Source organism: Wyeomyia smithii, chromosome 2, assembly GCF_029784165.1.
Source record: "Wyeomyia smithii strain HCP4-BCI-WySm-NY-G18 chromosome 2, ASM2978416v1, whole genome shotgun sequence".
In the NCBI taxonomy this organism is placed as follows: Eukaryota; Metazoa; Arthropoda; class Insecta; order Diptera; family Culicidae; genus Wyeomyia; species Wyeomyia smithii.
Window position 1 is genome coordinate 199,354,422 of NC_073695.1, and position 22,183 is coordinate 199,376,604.

General features: G+C 39.1%; 2 protein-coding genes across 2 annotated transcripts; one reads left to right on the forward strand and one right to left on the reverse strand.

The window, feature by feature from the left end:
• The first annotated feature begins 1,392 nt into the window (after window positions 1-1,392).
• On the forward strand, window positions 1,393-3,122 carry LOC129722114 (NEDD8-conjugating enzyme UBE2F-like). Its single transcript, XM_055675350.1, has 3 exons — window positions 1,393-1,994; window positions 2,059-2,220; window positions 2,284-3,122. Exons 1-3 carry the CDS (start codon window positions 1,737-1,739, stop codon window positions 2,398-2,400), a joined length of 537 nt encoding a protein of 178 aa, XP_055531325.1. The 5' UTR covers window positions 1,393-1,736; the 3' UTR covers window positions 2,401-3,122.
• On the reverse strand, window positions 2,913-21,787 carry LOC129720332 (galectin-4-like). The gene is made up of 4 exons (XM_055671799.1): window positions 21,779-21,787; window positions 3,651-3,773; window positions 3,502-3,587; window positions 2,913-3,437 (listed from the first exon to the last, which is right to left on the reverse strand). Exons 1-4 carry the CDS (start codon window positions 21,785-21,787, stop codon window positions 3,131-3,133), a joined length of 525 nt encoding a protein of 174 aa, XP_055527774.1. The 3' UTR covers window positions 2,913-3,130.
• Between the last annotated feature and the right edge of the window lie 396 nt (window positions 21,788-22,183).

Here is a 22,183-nt window from a genome sequence, read left to right on the forward strand (position 1 = left end):
TGCAGTGATGGTCAAGGCGGTCTCGATGAAGAGATTCACATAGAGCAGCGAGCTGAACAAGGTTGTCAAGCCGAGTTTGGAACCACAAACTCGATATGGCTCTTCGACGTTTTGGCCCGAATCCAACACAGTACGATCCATGTGAATATGTTGGTAACAAAAAAGGCAGATGATGATTGTTGCAATATGCGCCGACGATTTGATGATCTTCTGCAACGATCCAGCATGGAAGTACAATCTAAACCAATATCTCTACAGCTGCTTCCGGGTGAAAGATCTGGGACAAGCACAACACTGCCTTGAAATCCCAATCAAAAGAGCCAATGATTCTATCAGCTTGGACCAGGAAGCCTGCACTGAGTCGAATCTGAAGTGGTCCAATACAAAACGAAGCAAACCAATAAAGGTGCCGATGAATAGCGGTAAGAAGGAGGCGAGCCCGAAAGATGACAATGAATCCACCGCTATGAAGGACGTTCCGTATCAGGCAGCAGTTGGGTGTCTCATGTTTCGGCGCAGAGCACTCGACCGGATATTCTTTTCGCGGTGAGTCTTAGCCGGTTCAACAACAAACCCGGGATCAAACATTGGAACGCAGTGGAGCATGTTTTGCGTTACCTACATGGAACCTCCGGTATGTTTTTAATATGTTTTGATAATTTACAGTCTTCACTTTTAAGAAGAATTTTAGTTCAAGTTCTCGTAGAAATTTCAATCAATCTCTTAAAAATTTTCGAGTGTACAGCCTTGATTATCAGATTTCTCGCTGAACATGTGAAAAGGGCCCAAGTGCCATATGTAAACAAGCCACAATTTCACGTTTTTCAATGGATACAAGCTTAATCTACTCGTACAAATAAGATTGTTTGATTAAGAGTAAATTCTTTTATCAATAAATCTTATTGGTAAGGGCAGATTTCGCTTGTATTGATCAAAAAACGAGAAAATTTGGCTTGTTTACATATGGCACATGGGCCCTTTTCACATGTTTGGCGAGATTTCAGAATCAAAATTTGGTTTCACGGGAATTTGCTTAAAATATATCAGCTGTTAGAATCCCGGAAATATTTTCTACCGTTCGTGGATGAAAGTTTGTTTTATTTATTTATTTGAAAATATTACTGTAAACCAAACGAACGAAGTTTTAGCGATATGGCCAATAAAAATTATTAGTTTATGGCTATATTATTCCTACTTTGTACATTAAAGGCTGCATAATGCGGTGTGTATCTTGTACCTTCGTCTGTAGAGCGCTTTAAGCAAGTTGAAAATGACGCTGCAAAACCCATTGCATTTGTAGTGCTCTAAGTAGAGGGTTACTGGTGTTATTTTTAACGCACAAGCATAACGCCGCGATCCCTACACTACCACACACATCCGAGCAACATTTGACAATTCGCTTCGTTCGGCTGAAAGTAACCAACGGAACACTCGCCAACCCGAACCAGCTGTAAATAAACGTAAACATTAGTAGTTTTAATGAACGTAAATTATTATTCGTCAAATTTTCGGTTGAAATAGTGCACACCTAATCGATCCTGTTTAATTCGAACCCGCTTTTAAATAATTTAGCAGTGAGAAAATGGTGATTCACTAAAATCAAACTAGCACAGAAAACGTTCTCCCCTCGTGGGAGAGGGCAAACCAACCATCACAACAAAGCGCACACGGGGAGAGCCGTACAGCAGCGGATTCGGTTTCTACGTTGATAGACTCTACTAGACTGATTGATAGTAATGATAACGCTAACTCGAAAAAAGAAGGAATCCGGTGGCGCGATGGTGGATTCGTCAAAACGAATTTCCATCCGAGAGTTCCTGCTGGTGAAGGAAGTGCAGGAGCTGGAGCAAAACCTGCCATGCACCTGCAAAATCACCTTCCAGGACCCGAACGTGCTAAGCGATTTCACACTGGTCATAACGCCAAACGAGGGATTTTGGCAGGGCGGACGATTCAAGTTCAGTTTGCATGTTCCCGAAGAATACAACATGGCTGTGAGTTCCCCAGATTTAGACAGTTTCCGTGAGGTTGATGATGATAAATTTTTCTCCATTCCAGCCTCCGAAAGTGAAATGCCTTACAAAACTGTGGCATCCAAACATTTCTGTCGAGGGAGATATTTGCCTTTCATTGCTCCGGCTAAATTCGATAGATGGACTGGGTTGGGCCCCAACGCGAAGGCTGAAAGACGTGATTTGGGGATTAAACTCATTGTTTACGGTAGCAGTGGTTTTGAAACAGCTCATCAGCAGGTTATTCTATACGAGTATAATTGTTTTGCAGGACCTGCTCAATTTCGACGATCCGTTGAACATCGAAGCAGCGGAACAGTACTCAAAGGATAAGGACAAGTTTCAGGCAAAAGTACGGGAGTACGTCTCGGCGCACGCTCGTAGATAATAAGGTTCAGAATGAGAGGAAATATATCAACAAAACAAGTCAACAAGTTGCGGTAAGTAAGTAAAAGACGAGTGTGTGATAAACTTCTTCAAACCGTTCCAAATTGCTATCACTCAGCCTGTTACCAATGCTGATGATAGACTCGAGCGTTGACAGTGCAGATGTCAGTAAATTAGTTTGTATAGTTATCACTGCAAAGAAGCTTCAATTTTCTAATTTCGATTCCATGCAGAGCGTACTATTTCACTGTGAATATTATTTGGAAACTTGACTGACCGGGAAATTCAATGAGCTAGAATATATATTTTTTTTGGAATCAAGAACCATGTTTTCTGTATGGCGCATCATATTTTTTGACAGTATAAACCGGAGGGCGGTTATCGAAGTTGTTTATTTGTAGTTTGTTACGACATTTACCATCGTCAAAACCATACCAAGTCCCTTAAAGCAACAAAAACGGCAAACATGTATAACGTATAAATCTCGAACCCATGTTCATAGTTTTTAAATGCATGGAAATGATATCAAAGAACCGGTTGAAAATCGCAAAGGCAGTTGTAAAAAAGAACACGAAAGTCAGGAAAACGTTCAATGTGTTTCCAATTGTTCGTTTTCTTTTGTTGTAATTAGCATTCTTTATACTCGTAACGATCTAACTTAAATGAAAACTGATTAATTGATAACTAGTAATAAAGAAAATCATTTCAAGTGAAACAACATTAGCACGCCCTCAAGCCTTCTCCGTGATTGATTCTATCACACCGCCCTCGCCTACGTGAATAACGAGACGATGTGTGAACTTGTAAATCTTTTTGCCGTCGATTTTAATGGTGTAGTGCGATTTTTTCACTTTGATAAGCATTTCAAACGGCTTACTTTTAGCGATGCGAACTTTGCGTTCCTGTTCTTCCTGCTGCCATTCCCCACTTATGTAAGTGTTGAACACAATGAGTTTACTTGCCGGGCGCAGACTTATGTGCAGCAGTGTATCGTCGCGTGGTTTAACTGCCGCACCTGACTGGATGTTTATGTTGAACCTGTCCAATGGCGGCAAAGATATATAATCACCAAAGTTTGTTTATGATAAACCAACCTACATACATATCATTACCGGTTATCTGTCCGCGGATATAGAGGTTCTTCCCTGGATATAGACCACCAGGGATTTCTCCCAAGGATGGTATTACCTAGCTCGAAGATAAAGGCTGTATTTGAAAATCAGATCTTAATGCGGATGTAAAAAATCTCACCGGGTTGAAAATCGGAATCGTTGCCACCTCAGGAGAACAGAAGCCAGAGTCTATTTTCAACTTGATGGGGGAGAAGTTATGTGAGTAAGCGATAGTATTTCGTAAACTTATCAGTATTTGTTTCTGCAGAAATTGCCCCAACAAATGTGTTATCTAATCGCGCCGTAAAAGTAAATTTTTCCGATGATTCACATTGATAACTTCGCAGAACAACTAATGAATGTTTATTTCGATAATGATAAACCACCTGATAAAGTGTTGGGGCAGATAAGAGTTTCGAAGCACAGATTGGAACGAGACACTGGATATCCTTTATTTATAGCTTTCCTTGAAAACATAAATTGAAGGACAATTGAATTAAAAAAGTTTTATCGAGGCGTTCAGTCAGTTGGTTTTAACATTCAGTCTATCTTAACAAGTTTTGTTTCTCCTTCGAGTTATAGTAAATTGGATTTCGGCCCGGCTCGATAGCTAGCCCGGCAAAGTAAGCCGGACGAACTACAACATGTCGGTCGAATGAACGAAATGATAGCTGCTGCAGTTTCCATTTGAGTAGATACATACATTCTGGGTCTGGGATTGATTTCTAAATAATCATACTACCGCGTTTTTCTCAAATTACACACTGTGTTTGAAAAACTCAAATGCGATTGTTGGCCTCTTGATTTCCCAGGTTAGAGGAGGATCATAGCAGCGTCTGACCCGGAGCGGGCAACTGAAACGTGCAGTCTCGAACGCTATACCAAAGATGGCAGCCCCATCACGAGACTCGGTAGCGTGGCCCTGGTAAGACAATCTACCTAAAAAATTACACTACGAACATTCAAGAAAATATATAACTCGGAAGATTCGACATGGACCTAGGCAACGAAAAACGCCTCACGAGTGGAAAATCGGTACCTGGAACTGCGAGTCGCTAAATTTTGTGGGCGGAGAAAGGGTGGTGCTTTGAGCTGCTAGAACCCCGCAAGTTCGGCATCGTGGCTCTGCAGGATCTGTCGCAAAGGTGAGAAAATGTGGAAAGTCCGTGGAGGCAAGGCCCAGTTCTACCAGAGCGGTGGGACAACCAACGAGCTGGGAACGGGTTTTTGTGTTATGGGCAGAATGCAGGATCGCATGATCAATTGGAAGGCGATCAACGAGAGGATGTGTCTGTTGTTAAGGGTCATTTCTTCAACTACAGCATCATCAACGTGCACTGCCTGCACGAAGGTAGACCTGACGACGAGAAGGAATCGTTCTACGCGCAGTTGGTGGCAATATACGACGACTGCGGGACAACAATGCGGGATATACGACACGGGACATCAAGATCGTCATCGGGGTTATGAACGCCCAGGTTGGTAGAGAAGCGATGTATAGACCGGCGATAGGGCCTCGCAGCCTTCACACCAACAGAAACGACAACGGCCAACGATGCATCAACTTCGCAGCTTCCCGAGGCCTAGTGATTAGAAGCACCTTCTTTCCACGCAAAGATATCCACGAAGCCACCTGGAGATCACCTGACCACCGAACAACAAATCAAATTGACCACGTTCTCATTGATTGTCGAATATATCCAAACATTACAAACATACGTCGAGGGATATCGACTCAGACCACCACCTTGTAGCAGTACACGTGCGCTCAAAACTTTTTACGGTATTTCACACACGTCAGAAGCGTTCTCCTCGGCCAAACATCCGGCAGTTGATCAACCCGCAGGCTGTCGAGAAATACGCGCGATGAGGCAAGGGAAGTTATCTTTGGAATGCCTACAAACGACAGTAGCGTCGCAATTCCCGATATCCTGGAGATCAAACGGGAAACGGCAGGAAGAGAGACTACCGGAGGAATGGATGGAAGGTGTTGTATGCCCCATCTATAAAAAGGGCGATCGGCTACAATGTAACTACCGCGGCTATCTAACGTTACGAACACGACTGATGTCTCGCCAGCTATCCGCACGCATGATTTCGATCCCTTCAGCGTCATACGGCTCAGTTTAATTAGTTGCGTTGGGAAATCGTGTTCCAGCATGATCTGCCACAGCTCGTTTCTTTTCACTGATTTGTATGCCACCTTAAAATCCACAAACAGATGGCGAGGGGGGGGGGGAGCTTATCGAGGATCTGTCGCAGGGTGAGAATTTTATCCGTCCGGCCTGGTATTTGCCGACGAAGGATTCCGTTAACAGTCACAATCTGGTGAACAGGATACGGGAAAGCACTCGTATGCGGAGTTGAGCAACGTTATGCCTCGATAGTTACTACAATCCAGTCGGTGGCCCTTTTTGTAGATAGGGCATATGAGGCCTTCCAACCAGTCGCGCGGCATTTGTTCATCTGCCCAGATCCTGAGTATGATCTGATGGATAGCATAGTACAGCCGCTTGCTTCCTGTTTTTAGAAGTTCGGGTTTTGACAATCATAGAAAAAGTTATGAGCATGAGCATGAGCATGATTGACCGCCCGCGGTTGCTACTCCGTTATTGCCAGATCAGCTGTAATTACACAGAGAACCAATGGGTGATGTTTGGGACTAACATTCATCCTCAATGTGTAAAAACTGGTGATCTTATCTTTATGTTAGGCAATACCAGCGCCGGCCGCATCCGAATGCAGGTCAAAGAAGGAGTGTGTATGGGAATGTGTTGACGTGATACTCGCTTTATTGGAAGCCGAGAACACCTCTGCACTTCCACGAGAAATCACTGGGATGTTGGAGAAAAGGGTAGGGTTTGCAGCAGATTTCGTTTTGGTAAACGATGCGCTGAATTCGGGTACCGGGTTCATAGCAAATATCGCGCCTACAAGTTCATATTAACCTCCGCGAAAATTATTACGCGATTCGAACTCGTTCTGTTTGATATACCACCGAAAAAAGGGCACGCGAGAATACCGGAACTGCGATTAAATTAATACAGACTAAAATATTCGAACATTCCCTCAACAAATCATCATGCAACTACCGAAGAGAGTCTCCCATTGGTGTATCTCAGCCGACTACACAATGTTACGAGAGTTACGAAAGCTCTATCCACGTTAACGTCTCGACACTTCTATTGTTTCCTCCAAGAGATTATACCGAAAACTACATCGCGTTGATAATCTATCTGTAGAAAACACGAACTCATGGAAGGTATCGACGTGACATTCGGACATCTGTTTATGAAGTCCTTATACAACTACCGAAACGTATCTCCCATTGATTTATCACAGCTGACTACACGATTTTACGAAAACTACTGGAGTTGAGTCCACGTTAACGTCTCGCCACTTCTATCGTTTCTTCGTGAAGGACCCTCTTTATACCGAAAATTATAACGGTAGATATTCGGTCACCCGGAGATATGGCTTTCTGCTTAACAGGTCGACTAACGACATTCGTCTGTTCTTAAAAAGCGATTCACTACACTCTGTAAACCCTTAGATGTGCTTAACTAACCCGAGCCGAAGACGCGTTTACACCGGAGCGTTATGCACGGCAGCACTATTCCCTTCTACCGACGCAGACGCGCAGGGACACGGTGTTTCGCACCGGTTCTCTCTTATAATAAATAAACTAAGATACCTACTGGCAAAGTTTCATGCCTCCAAAGCCTAAAAACTAGGAAAAATGCAAATATGCATATCAAACCAAACAAAGTGCTAAGTTTATTAACAAAATTCCAAAACAATCGCAATCAAAATTTAGTTGTCGTGGACTATCGTCAGCCCGACCAAAACGGTTACAGTATAATTAAATAAAAATTGTTTATGTGCACTACAATTGTCCAAAAGCTAGAAAAGTCATAAAATAAAAGCATAGAACTAAGTGAAATGTCTGTAACCGACCAGTTAGGGCATGGTAGACGATGGGATCAAATACTTGTCGAGCGCGATATTGAATTTTCAAACTATTTTTAAACTATATTGTAAAACTGCCTATTTTGTTTTGTAAGAGTGTCATGCATTCACAGCTCATTTTTCAAAAGCCAAACTAATTATAAAACGAGCCCAACAAGAGTCATCAGATTGAATTTAAGTTCGTAGTCTTTTTATTATAGCTGGCAACCCCGGGTCACTGGTCTACACCAAATAAAAACAAAAAAAAAGATTTTAGTTGCTATGTTTCTAGCCCCCGCGTGGCAAACGTCCATCGCGGATGAAACTTTGAACAGATTTTCAGTACTAAGGAAAAAATATACTTAGCTTATTAACAGAAATATGCATTAAGGAAATTCCATGATCTCAATAATCCGGCAAAAGATTTATCCTGCTTTATCTGTGTCCAGTGAGCACTGTTCTCTTCTGATAGTTATTTTCCCGTTTCTTTTTACGCCGGTCAAAGTCCAACGAAGTCGTTTTTTTTTTTCTCCACAAAACGCACATTCGAGAATAATCAAGGCCAATTAACGTATTTAACACCAACTTTTCATGTTTTTTTCACTGTTTTCACACGCAATAATTAAGAAAACTTAGCGATTAGCAACGCGTTGCACGTACTCCCACGATATACTTTGCGTATCACTGACCAGAGAAACAAAAATGACCGCACCAAACTTTGTTTCTCTATTTCAAGATCTTGATTAACCACAACTCCGGGCAGGAATAAACTAAATAATCCACCAATGAAAATGGCATTTATACCACTTTTTTCTAAAAAAATTTTAATATCCAAACTGACAGAAAAAAAACCCGTCCGTTCGCGTTCATGGTTTACTCCGATCCTCTGACAATCATAGAAAAAGTTATAGACAAAAAACTGATTTTAAGGAGGGGTGCTCCACAAAAAAACTATATTTTGTCGTGTTCAACGTACAGATAGGGCATCGCAGTATTCAGCAATTGTTTTTCTTTTAAAATTTTCCACAACTTTGCTGAAAAAAGCAATACCAGAAATGAAAATTAGAAATAATATTTTTTTATCTAACTGTTAGGTGGATTGATCGAAAAACTGAAAACGCCAAAAGTAAGGCCTTGTTCAACAATTGCTGAAAACATTGAGTACATAAAATCAATTTTTCATAGTCAAATCTAGGACGATCACGATTTTTCGAGTTTAGACCACTGTGCACTAGGGTGGGACAAAAAATAAATGTAAGCTCCCATGCACTTTTCGTGTTTCTTATGGGTCCCATAACAACTGTGTAATTTTTTAGATCGATCGGTGAAACGTCCGATTTGCGCCCGATTTTTAAAGTTTCCATACGATTTCATATGGGAAAATCCACTTTTCCAATACTTATTCTCTAGAGATGTCAAGTTGGTTCTTAAAAAAATACCAATACATGATATTTGTAGGAAATTTTCCTGGGAAAAACTCTTCTGAAGACCGTAAGGCGCTACGATGCTTGTAGAAACAGCTATTCACCCAAAACTGATTGAATGTCTGACGGACGGCTCACCATTGAAATATTCCAGCAACACTGCTACAGCATGCTGCTATTGCAAACTTGCTTAAGGTGAAACGGGATTGTGGCCTATACCTGTACAATTTTGAGGTTAGAGTTCTTTTTACTACTGTATTTTGATCGTAAAAAATTCGGCTTCCACTAAATAAACAGCACTCGAATTGCTACTTCAGGCATGCAACAGTTGTGAAAACAATTGATCAAAGTTTCATGTACGTAGGCTTCATAAATCAAGAAAAAATTAGATTGCAAAATTCGAGTTGATCGCGACCACGTCCCGATTCACCTTAAGTATGAGAAATAATTTCGCGTGGAATTAATTTTCAAAGTGAGATTTTTGCTCATAGTATCTAGCCTCCATGATAAATTTAAGCGATACCATTTCTCATCACATGGTTGAATTTGCAGCATGCTGCAGCAGTATTGCTAGTAAAATTCAATGGTGAGCCGTTTGTCAGATATTCAATCAGTCTGGGGTGAATATCTTTTTTCACAAGCATGGTAGCGCCTTGCGGTCTACAGAAGAGTTTTTTCCAGGAAAATTTCCAATAAATATCATGTATTGATATATTTCTAGGAGCCAACTGGACATCTCTATAGAATTTTTTTTGAAAAAGTGGTTTTTCCTATATAAAATCGTATGGAAGTTTTAAAAATCGGGCGCAAATCGGGCGTTTCACCGATCGATCTGAAAAGTTACCCAGTCAACATTTTCATACGTATAATAATGTTTTGATTCCAATATCCGCACTCATATATATCATACATACTCGCATGTGATGCACAAAAACAGCATATGCGTACTATTTTGGAGGCGATATACGTACTGAGGAATAATAGTATGCAATTCATTGATATACGTATTAAAATACGATAATTCCCGATTGAAAATGATTTGTTTCACACTGTCTTACAATTCTAAGCCTACAATCGTAAATCAGTTAGACTTCATCATGATATACAATTAAAACTGAGTTTCTGCGCATGATAATAAGCGTGGTATACGATTTCGACTTCGTCAAGATATATTTGCGATGATTTTCGTACATTGATATACGATTTGTGGTTGACTGGGTACACAGTTGTTATAGGACCCATAAGGAACATGAAAAGTGCATTGGAGCAAAAAATAACACCATCGCTTTTTCCCATATAACCGTGTCCCCCCAAGTAACACCTGCAACATCTTTTACGAAAAAAAATGAAAGGAAAAAGTTATAAATAAGTCATAAATAAGTTACAGGCAAAACATAAGGTTTTAATTCACTCGCATTGATGTTTTAAACCGGAATGATGTTTTAAATGGAAATAATAAGTTGAAGTTGTAAATACATTACGAATTGCTGAAATAACGGATTTATAACATGTTTATAACCAGCTTTTTTCTTGAGAATGTAAGAGACATAACAGTGATGAATATGTGTTTGACAGCAAAACGTATAGTGGTGATAAAATTGAAAAATGGCCGCAAAAGTTGTAGTTCAGTTTTAAATCAGTTGTAAATGTGATTTGATGGTGTGAACTATTTTTTCTTCATTAAATACAGTGCAGATCAAAAATACTGTTATAATATTCAACATTATTATAGAATATTTAAACACCCAGAGATTGTGTGTTTTAATAAACATGAATAATAAATTTGACAGTAAATTATAATCAATAAATTTATCATTCAATTTACATAAAACAATAAAATCGTTTGATCTGATCGGCCATGATTTCTTTCAATTCTCTTTTTTTGTTTTGCTCAACGATCTTCGGTTTCATTTTTATTATTTTGATCATCGTTAATAATCTCTGATCAATGTTTGATTATTTCTGTTTTAGTTAAATTTCAAAATATATTACTTAATGCGTAATTTAGTTTGGAGAATTTTTTTTTATTTTCTCTACTACAATAATCAAGATGGTGACGGCGATTTTTTTTATAGATTGTAGTAGCTTTAAATAGCCTTGCTTAATTGATTTCACGATTCCATCCCCAAATTGTGGCAGAATTTACTCCTCGTTTTTTTTTGCTAAAAGAGTAAGAAAGTTCAAATAATTAGTACACAGTACCTGACTTCTAAGTTCACCTTTTACTTGTATGGGTGATATTTCAATGTACATTATTTCAATTAGTTTGCAATTTTTTTCCCGGAAATAAACTTTTCTAGACAGTGGTTATATAACGGACAAAATCTTTGAGAGATTGGTGTATCCATTCAGTGAATGCTAATAATCAACATGGCTGTCTCGTTAGCGCAAGCCGAGCGCTAAAATAATATTCCACACCATTTTTCTGTGCTAAAGGCACGTTTCATAATATAATTCTATCGAAAGTATATATCTGAGTCTCATGCCTCTAGAGTTCATCTGTTCCTTTTTCTTTATTTCAAATTAAAAAAAAAAATATATTCATTACTATGGGTATTCATGTCGAGCTCGTAAACAAATACCCAGCCGTAAAAATACTCACCTCTATTGACGAGTAATGGAAGATACACAGTTTACGGCTGGGTATTCGTAAACGAGCTCGATGTGAAGACCCCTACTAACATTTTGTAGTATTTGCGAAGCGCGTAAATTGTAACGAAGTACAAGGCAAATATACACGACAAATCTGAAATCGCACGCAGATTTGCTGAATATCATTCTATCAATAAATTGTCTTAATAATTTCTCAAATTAAGAGCCATAATTATTTTCATGAGTCATCTATTTTGTATCTATTAGAAACAATCATCAGCGAGTGAAACTTCAACTCATTTGTGCAATTTGTTTATGACCTATTAATAACAGGCCGCCGTTTGTTGGCACTGGAAATGTAAGAGTGGTGGTTATGAGGTTGTTTTATATAAGTCGTGTGAACAATTAATTTAAAGTTGAATATATGTCTTATATTGGCTCCGCCCCTTGCGTTTTTTGAGTTGTTAATAAGTGGTATATAAGTTTATACGTTGTTGTACCAGTGACGAGATTTGTTATATATCAATTACCTAAACTTATTAAAGACTAACCGTGTTACTTGGGCCAGTCTACTGTGCACTATGGGATTTTCAAATAAATCTTCCACCAATTGTTAATGTCTTGAAATATAACCCTTGGAATGTGTAGAAACTATTTTGGAAGTTATTTCATAAAATGGTCGTTGAAAAACGTGCTTTACAATAAGTATTTCGTCGTTTTTATATCACTTTTTTGTACTTTACGATCTTCAAAAGGGCATTACTAAAAAATGTACCGTACGATGATTTTGAAATTTGGCCAGACATTCTGGACGTCATAACGAATCGAATGGTGTACTCAGATTCTTTGGTGTATTTTTTTTTTATAATAACGGTCTGTGGGAGCACGGTGTTTCTATAGCATTCGAATATGAAATTCGACGTTCTGTTTCCGCTGGGAATGAAACGATGACGGCCACATGGCCAAAACCTAAAAAATAAACACCGAACGTATGTAATAATCGATTGAATAAATAACGAGCGTGTGTCCGCGACAAAATTGAGCGAGATAGAAGGTTACAAGTAAATAGTTAAGTAATTAAAAGTGTTAAGCGGCTATTACACGAAGCAAATATTTGCATAAAATGACAGTTATTATTTGTTTGTCCGTGTAATATCAAAATATTATTTGCGAAAAAATATTTGCTGTTGTATTTGCTAAATAAAATATTAGCAAAGGTTTGCTTCGTCTAATGTCTTTCTTTGCTGATAAATTCACGACTGAGCGAATATTTGGTTGAATTTTTTCTTTGGTCATACTGAAATTGGGTATGAGCAAACTACAGCAAATGAGTATCGATGTGTCGAATCAGTTTTTCACGTAGCAGATTAGCCAGTGCGATATTTAAATATATGATTGAAAAATTATTCACTTAATACGATAAATTTTGTTCACTCAAAACGATAAATAGTGTTAATGTGCAAAAAAAAACTAATTAATAATATTTGAGACTGTAATTTACGGGATTGTCTATGGTTTGTGTTCGTGATAGCAACGTGAAAACCTTCGTGTGTTTATTTTGTAATTTTGAATTCATTGCTGCTATTGAATGGACTGCATTTAATCCGAAAATCGTTCCACCAATCACATAATTTTGTTTGACATTGGTTCAATTTGAAGATTAGTGGTAGTTTTATTGTCGTTTTTGTATTTTAAATACTAATTAATTATAATACAAATAATAAAAAAATAATACAAGTCATGTTTCTCCTTCCAACAATTTTACACGAAACTTTAATAATTTATTTATATACGACCATATTGAAAATTAACTTCCCCTTCACGTACAAAATATTGGGATAATCCATCACGTATTTGTTTGCCTCTGTTACCTACAAAAGTGCGACATACTTCGAGTGGGTAAAAGCTATTCTTCATATTGTTAACTCAACGCCAATCACCATCAATGACACTTCCTTGATCGTCGTAGCGATCGACCATCGTACTATTAAAATAAATTCTGCTACGCATCGTAAGGAACCTAGTTGTGGAGAGCGCAGCAAGCAATATTGTTATTCTCATAAAGTATTGGAATGATTTCTAACCTTTATAATTATAATGAACACTTCCTGAATGTGCTGGGGCTTTCATCGCGATGAGCTTTCCGATGCAATGAGGAAAATTTCATCTATTGTTGGAATTTTCAGCTAATTCCAGCCAATTTTCTTCAGTTTATGGAAACTATGACATAAATAACATCGTTAATTGTTGAGCTAAAAGATGTTTGAGAGAATTTTACCTTAAAAAATCAGGCTTCAAAGCTTTGTATATTGCGTCACAAACTTTAGGAATTTTTATTGATTGTGGGATACGAAAGAGATATTGTGACGACATGAAACTATCACCTGTTGCAAGAAAGTGCAATGCGAGAGCTAGCCTTTCACCGGAAAAAATAGCTTCTCACATTTTTGAATTCAGCTTTGTAATTAATGGATATACCAATTCCAAAAGGGTGTGAAAATCGTGATCCACTAAAACACAGAAACAATGTTTTCGATTGACAGTTGAATTATTGTGTTGCGAGTGAAAACTAGATTTGCTTCATATTTTTCGCATCGTGTAATAGCATAGCAAACAAATTTACCATAAAATGAACGAAGAGACTTTGCTAGCATTCAAGCAAACAGGTGTTGAGGTTAATATTTGCTGTAGTGTAATAGCATAACAAATATATTTTCTCGTAGAAAAAAATTGCGCAAATAGATCCGGTATCAAAAATAACAAATATTTGCTTCGTGTAATAGCCGCTCTAGGATTGACAAGGACAGGATGAAGAATCGGACAAGAGAATTGTTTCTCTCCGATTCTTTTGATAGGGTAGAATTGAGTTGAATGATTTTAATAAATTTTATCTTGTTTCATCAAGCGTTTCGCATGGTAGAATGACCGCGCGTACAGGACATTGATGTTTTATTAGATATTATCACAAGTCCTGGCGGAGTCTACACGGGTAGGCTCCACACCGGACGGAAGAAATCCTCACTCCCAAGCTGTGCGTTTGCATCTCCAATGACGACTTTTACGTCGTGTTTTGGGCACTCGTCATAGGTTCGTTCTAGCGTTTCATAGAATTTATCTTTGACTCCATCGGATTTGTCGTTTGTCAGTGCGTAGGTATTGATTAAACTGTAGTTAAATTTGCCCTTAATTCTCAACACGCATATACGGTTATCTACGAGCCTCCACCGGATGACTGATGTTTTCTGATTTCCCAGCACTACGAAACCGACGCCTCGTTCCGCTGCTTCGCTGCCACTTTAGTAGATGTGGTGCTTGAAAGAAGTGTGTGCAATAGGGTCTACTGCACAGAATTTCCTTTTTCCGGAATTTGGCCACCGAACCTCCTGAATCGCTGCGATTTCGACTCCCTGTCACTGTAGTTCTCGAGAAGCAAGCCAGCTCGCGCCGGTTCATTGATCGAACGTTCCAAGTACCCGATTTCCAATCGTTTACCGTTTTCTGTTTCCGAGTTCGAGGCTCTTTGCCGATTGATCCGTTCTGTATTTCTGTTTTCGTTGTTCGTGGTAAGGAGAGCTTTCGGTATACTACCAGGGTCGCGATACCTACATCCTGCTGATGGGGCTGCCATCTTAGGTGTAGCTGGTGGGATACATCATTTCATGATTCAGCCGTTCGCTCCGGGTCAGACGCTGTTGTACGCCGCCCCTGACATGGGGACAGCCGCATACGATCCCCCTACCCAGTCAGCATACGAGTTTGAACCGGTTGTTGGTTACCCGACCTCCGCTAAGGTTACTCGTATCCCGGTCGGCAGTTTCTTTTCAAGAACTAATCAAGCGAATAAAACCAAATTTGGCATTCGGATATTTTCAGGGATGATAACTTTTTAAATGATGGTTAGACATCCTTCCCTTCTCTGGAAAGGAAGGGCGTATACAAATGACACACAAATTTTTGAGAACTCGAGAACTAATCAAACAAATAAAACCAAACTCGGCATGCGGATGTTTTTGGGGGGAATTTACTTTAAATGGTGGTTCGACACCTCTACCTCGTCTGGAAGGGGGGGTTCTTATACAAATGAAACAAACACTTCTGTACAACTCGAGAGCCAATCTAGCAAATACATCCAAATTCGGAATGTGAGGGATTAAGGAGCAAAAAATATTTTCATGGTGGTTCGACACCCCTCCCTTTTCTGGGAGGAAGGGCTTCCATACAAATCAAACAAAATTTTTGCACAACTCAAGAACTATTCGAGTAAATGAAACCAAATTTGGCATGTAAAGATTGGCATGTGAAGATTGTGGTTCGACATGCTTCTCACTTCTGGAAGGGAGGGCTACTATACAAATCAAACATTAATATCTGCATAACGCGGGAACTAATGAAGCAAAACAATTTGTCTTTTGAGTTTGAACGTATCTAATAACTGATTCGTCATGCATTTGCAGAGTATGAATAAATCACAAGGTCAATATTTGGATGGGGTAGGGAACATATTCTAAGCAGCTTTAGGAACCGCCTGTGTATTCAGACGAAATACTCGAAATGTGTTGGGTGAAATTCAAACAGTAGTATATCAATCTGTTCTTTATCGTTTTCTCTGTCAGAACTTGTTTTCAGATTGTAAAACTATGTTAGCAAACTTTAACAATAATCAATTGAAGCTATCAATCGAGGGACACTATTCCAATCACCCCGAACCTATTTTAAGCAGTTTCCATCTGTTTTGCAGGCGTTGCAGTGGCTCCTGAATGGCTGCAATATAGGTCGACTTGTTTCTAATGATGTTTGTTCACAGATTTCTTTGTGATTAACGGTATTTCTTATATTCGTAAGACAGCTAGACAATTAAAGTTTTTGTTTCCATCATTAAAATTCTCGATATTGATCAAAATGCAGGAGTTTGAGGCCTGTTTTCTGCGACTGATTGAAGTAGGCGCTACTGCTTAAGCCGTTCCTTACCCTATGTAGAATCAATTCAAAATGTTTGAAATTTTTAAAATAAAGACAAAAAGGGCGGGACGTAGTTTGCCGGGTCAGCTAGCTCAATATAAGTGATTTCAGAATCGGGATGATGTCCGGGGGCTATAATTCCAAGATGGTTATTTCCGGTCTCTGAAAAACAGCCTGAAATGGTCCAATACTATCCAATGTGGGTAGTAGCCAAATACAATCTAATATCGGTATTCCCGCACTGTGCCTTCTAATAATACTAATGTTGGACTTGATAATCTTCTATTTATAAATATATTTATAATTATATAAAAGATAAGTTTTGTATGCATGTATTTTCCGACATAACGGTGTTTAACGTCATTTTTAAACTTAAAATGGTGACCAAAAGCAAAATGTGAGAAGAATCTCCGAATTGTTTAATAATGCATCCGCATTAAATCTGTTAATCTATTTACATATAAAGGTAATAAGGAGAGCTGGCAGCACGGCTATCGTCAGCACTCTCGGAATTTTCTGCTTAGTAAAAATTTACATTTTAAGTGTTTTCCCATCAGTTTTAGTGCTAAAACTAGTGTGTTTGGTGTGAGTAGTCGCTGCAGGCTGTAGAGGCGCTCGAATATGCAATAATTACAATGGATTCAGTAAGATAAGTGCAAATTTCTGTTTCGATTTTGTTATGTGTTGATACTCGAGCTCATACCCAGTAAAAAGACGGCGGGGTTCACGGGATGAAACGTGAAGTTTGGTGTGATACAGGCTGTTAACGATTAATAGGTTGTCGAAGATAACTAGAAACTTTGATTCTCCTGTATGCCGATACAGCGATCGTGGCGCGGTTCGATTTATATCAGTGGTTTTCAACCGGGGGTCCGCGGCCGGCAAGGGGGCCGTGAGAGTCATCTAGGGGGGGGGGGGGGGGGCTGCGAAGCTCTTGGAAAATTTGAAAGGCAATTAGAATTTCTTTCTAGATATTTCTGTGAAGCGGATTTTTCACTCCTCTGTGTCTTAGGACCTAGAACGGGAAACAAATTAAACCTGCAGGACGATATGGTACACCCAACGCAAACGGGGAATATTTTATTACTTTTGGGCAATTTTTTATTACTTTTTGTGTCTTATGACTGCGCATTATACACAAAAAGTAACAAACAAAAAGTAATGAAAATTATGACGGCCACACGCTTGTATGTGTTTCTGCAGGAGAACATACAGCCAAGCACCGCAATGCATGTGTTGGCAAGACTTCACTCGCTGCATTTGTATTGATGCAACGATCTGGTTCATTTTTGTCTCCCTTCATCCACACGTAATTAGAATCTCAACCGTCAAACTCAAATGTCCAATTAGAAACACTTTCGTTTCGTCCCCCAGTGTTTACTTGAAATGGAAATATGTAATACTGTCTGACCAGAGTTGCCGAAGTTGCGAATATTGTTGTATATTCAAACAGGTCCAAATGAGTTTCCATGAACCAATGATTATGTGCTGTTAATAGCTTGCAAGAAAGCGAATGTTTTTATTTTTCTCTAACGCAGTTTACAGATCGTGATGTCATTTTAAGGCGCATTTCAAGTCTTTGAAATCATCAACGTTTGCATACTCTATGACGGGGAAAATGTTGCTTGGCAGCTCTTGTCATATTTTTTCGCTACTCCGTATGCATACAACAAGCGAACTAATACACGCCCACCGGATGAATTGGAGATTGAAAAAACTTGTAACATGTGCAACTTATGCGACGGTGTGTGATTTTTTTTGACTTGAGGTGGAAAGGGAGCATTTTTCGACAGAAAAAACGTTGCATGTGGTTGAAACGACCATTATTAGATAGTCGTACTCTCATAACACGTGCTAAATATATGACAGTATGTGTTGTTACTTGACTGGGGAAGAATTTTGTTGCTTTTAAGTAATGGATTTGTTACCCAAAAGGTAATTTTGCGCTATTGCTTTTAAAGTAATAAGGAAAAGTTTTGCGTGTACTGAAAAACGCAGCCTCGTATTGGAAAACTTGTATCTAAAATTCTTCTGGGAGGCCACGAAGCTCTCTGTGCTTTGCAAAGGGGGCCGCGGAGCTCTTTGTATTTAACAAAAGGGCCGTGAAGCCAAAAAGTTTGGGAACCACTGATTCATATCGTCTCCTGGTGGCTGGTTGCCCAGAGACAGAGAAGTAACCATATCGTGCGCGAATTTGTGTAGAAAAGATCGCACCATCACCCTTGATGGATCCAGATCAATTCCTTTCCACTAACACTTATTCCTTCCTTTGATACTTGTGGATAATGCAGAGGATTTCTCGGTCTCTAGTAGCAACAGGTATTAAACTAATAGGTATCCCTTCCTCTATTGATCTGCATTGGGCGTGGCCAGCTACGTTATTGACCACCGATGGAAAAAAATCGCTTCTAGCGACTAATGAATACGTATAAACCAAGCCTATGATGCATTGACATCGTCGTCAGTGTGCGAGTTATTCTTATTCTTCGCACATTTGCAAACAGACCTCCATGGTAGGTGAATAACGAAGATCACAAAAGAGCACCATATAAAAAAAATCGTTACTGGTGCACTCTCTCCGCCTTCCTTCTTACGATGTACTTTTCATCGTGGGAGCACGCAATATATGTTATTCTCTATGTGCACAGCTGAGAATATAAAGTTAGTCGCGTTATGAACAAGTAATGAATAAGAGAAATTGGATCGTAAATATTTACTCAATGATGGGGATTTTTTTTCAAGAAAGAGAGTTCGTGTTTTCCTACTCTCACTCAACTCAACGGGGTTTTTTTTTGGTGGTAGCTGGTAGGTGCAAGCGCAAGTGCAAATTGCTAGTTGGTTAGAAGCTTTTGTCGGTAAAGGGCGTCAAGATGGACAAAGGGCTAAGAAAAAATAATGTATCCGAAAAAGTTCGGCAAATGTTTGTGGCGGAGAATGGCAATTTCCGGTGCACGGCGGTGGAAAATTGTAGCTATCGGCCAAAAGTCATTAACGTTACGAACTGCTATAGTAACTTTTTCTCTCTCAGTTTGCCATGATCAGACAACAAATATTTAGCTAACCTTTTATAGTGTTTTCATAACAAAAAATGAGATTTCGGAAATTTTAACTTAAACAACTTTTTAACAATTTTAAATTTTGTGTATTGATAATGTAAAGCAATGCCTTGGTGCTACATTCCGTCTTGAAATATGAACTTCTGTTTATTATACACAGACTTCGCAGCCAACTGTTGAGTGTACAGGACAATTGCGGGGCTAGAGCTACGATCCTTCTGACACTATTAGTTTTCCCCGAGCTGGAGAGAGAGAGACTATTTTATTTCAAATAAAGTTGCTCCTTGATCATTGACAAAATTGATTTTTTTGACGTAGAGTACGTCTTACGGCAACATATATAGGGGTTCAACTTTAATACAGGGATCCAATTTCGAAAACATGGAGAGCGTCACGAAAATTGTCCAATTTCAAACGTTCTAAACTCAGTCAGTTTTCAACCGATTTCCGTCATTTTTGCAGCAATCGATTGGAAAATCATTTAACCCTCTAACGCTCACAAGGTTTATGTTTAAAATTTATAGCTTCACGAGAAAATTCAAGCTGAACACTTTGTAGACTAACTAAAATTACTGTCAACTGTAGTATTTTGAAGAAAATGCCCAGTGATGCTCTGAGGCAGCATATAAAAGTTTATAGAACAATCGTAAGCACAACAAACTACTTTATGTCAAGATATGGTGATTATAATTCTTGGTGCTCTAGAGTCACCATGAGCGGGAAAGGGTTAAGCAACCGTCCAAATGCAGAAAATTGTAATCTGACTGTTCGAACTATTGTACTATTGAAAATTGTTGAACCTTGTCGAAACGTAAATGTCGACCTTTGGTTGGTTGCTTGCTGCCTCTCCCTAAAAAGGACGACAGAATGGAGTACCTAGTTAGCCAGGAATGCACTCGTTGGGCTATATAAGAGACTGCTTCTCCTCAAGCAATCTCAGTTTACTAGCAGCAGGCAGCAGCGGCGGACAGTAGCAGCGATGGCAGTGGGCGAAGGCGACGTGGAGCAGCAGCGGGCAACAGCGGCGGCGGTAGTGGTTAGCTGCAGAACCTAACTTTTTCAGTTCGGCTCCCTTTTGATCTGAGTTGGACCCCACCAGTGGTAATTCAATTCAGATATCGTTGGGTGAATACAGCCAGAAATTAAATGAGACTCGCACCGCCAGGTGGTTTGAGAAGCCACCATCTTCCAGGGTGTATATATATAGGGTGTGTGCACATATATAACGTGTGTGAATTTTTATAGCGTGTGTCGCTAGCGTGCGTGGCTAGCTATATAGCGCGTGCATGTCTATAGCGTGCGTGGCTTGCGTGTGCATGGTTATATAGTTTCTGTGCTTGTCTATACCGTGTCTGTGCATGTCTATAGCATGTCTGTGCATGTTTATAGCGTGCGTGGCTAGCTATATAGCGTGTGTGCATATCTACAGCGTGCGTGACTAGCAGTATAGCGATAAAAAATATCATATATTGCTTCAAATAAATCATCTCATGTTATTTTACACAGTAAATCATTCAGAACTAAATCAAAAATTTGCCATGTCAAAAAACAATATTCAGTTGTCAATAAATGGCATTGACAAACATTATAAACCTCTTTTGACTTCAGCTAAACCTCAAAGTTTACTGAGTGTATTTTAACATTTATTTGAAGAATGTTTGCGCCAGTGAACCTGAATCACATAATTTTTCGCCTACTATTTGCAGCGATCAGTTTTAAAATTATCTACGCTACTGCAAACTGCAGAAAATTGTTCGTATTAAACCTAGGTTACCGGAAATGCACTATTGGCCCTCATCGTAGCCACTGCCTAAATTAAGCTTTCTCAGTGCAACTTGATACAAAAGACAGCCACAAAACAATACAATTTCATTCTTGTTTTGGATATGGCGTCAAGTGAAACTGCTAAGCTGCACATAGCTTCTGCTGTTGTTCTTTGTCGTTACCGGTGCCGTCTGTAGAGGTAAACGTCATCTGGAACAGAGAGACCATTAAATTGATTAACCCCATTGAGTGTATTCCCAAACCTATTGCAAGAAATACATTGACTTAAGACAGGCTGTCGTATTCTAGGTTAACTCTGCGGTCGTGTCTAATAAACAACCTCTTCAACTTTTTCACGATGGGTAATTCCTCATATATAATTAGTTGGTGTTAAGTCAGATCAACATTTTAATATAAACAAATTCTAGATTTACTACTCTTTGAATTTCGGAGTTTTCAAGCTTTTGTGCAATTTTGATGTTACGGGCCCGTTTGATTTATCACTAACAGCATGTTTCTCCTACTTGACCCATTATGGCCAAACAACATCTGTCGTTTCAAACCCAACCAACTTTTCAGAAACAAACCCCCTGTGGTCAATGAAAGCAAATAAATATGTTACCAAAATCGAACCATCGAACCGCACTGTGTCAACAGGGTGTGTTACAACTGATTCAATTGTGACGTACGGAGAACTTACAAAACAAATTTCTTCTAAATATGTATTAAGAATTTTTTCCTTACTGTTACAAGTGTATACAAATTTTAATAACAGTTCGAATATTTTCAAAACAAATAAAAACAAAGGTTCAAACTGTAACTGTTTTCAGTACAGAGCATATAGCTCTGAAACTAACCTTATAATCGTTGTGGCAATGCTTTTCGGTCGGAGGGCTGTGGAATGAGCGCGAAGCCTTTTAGGACCACTA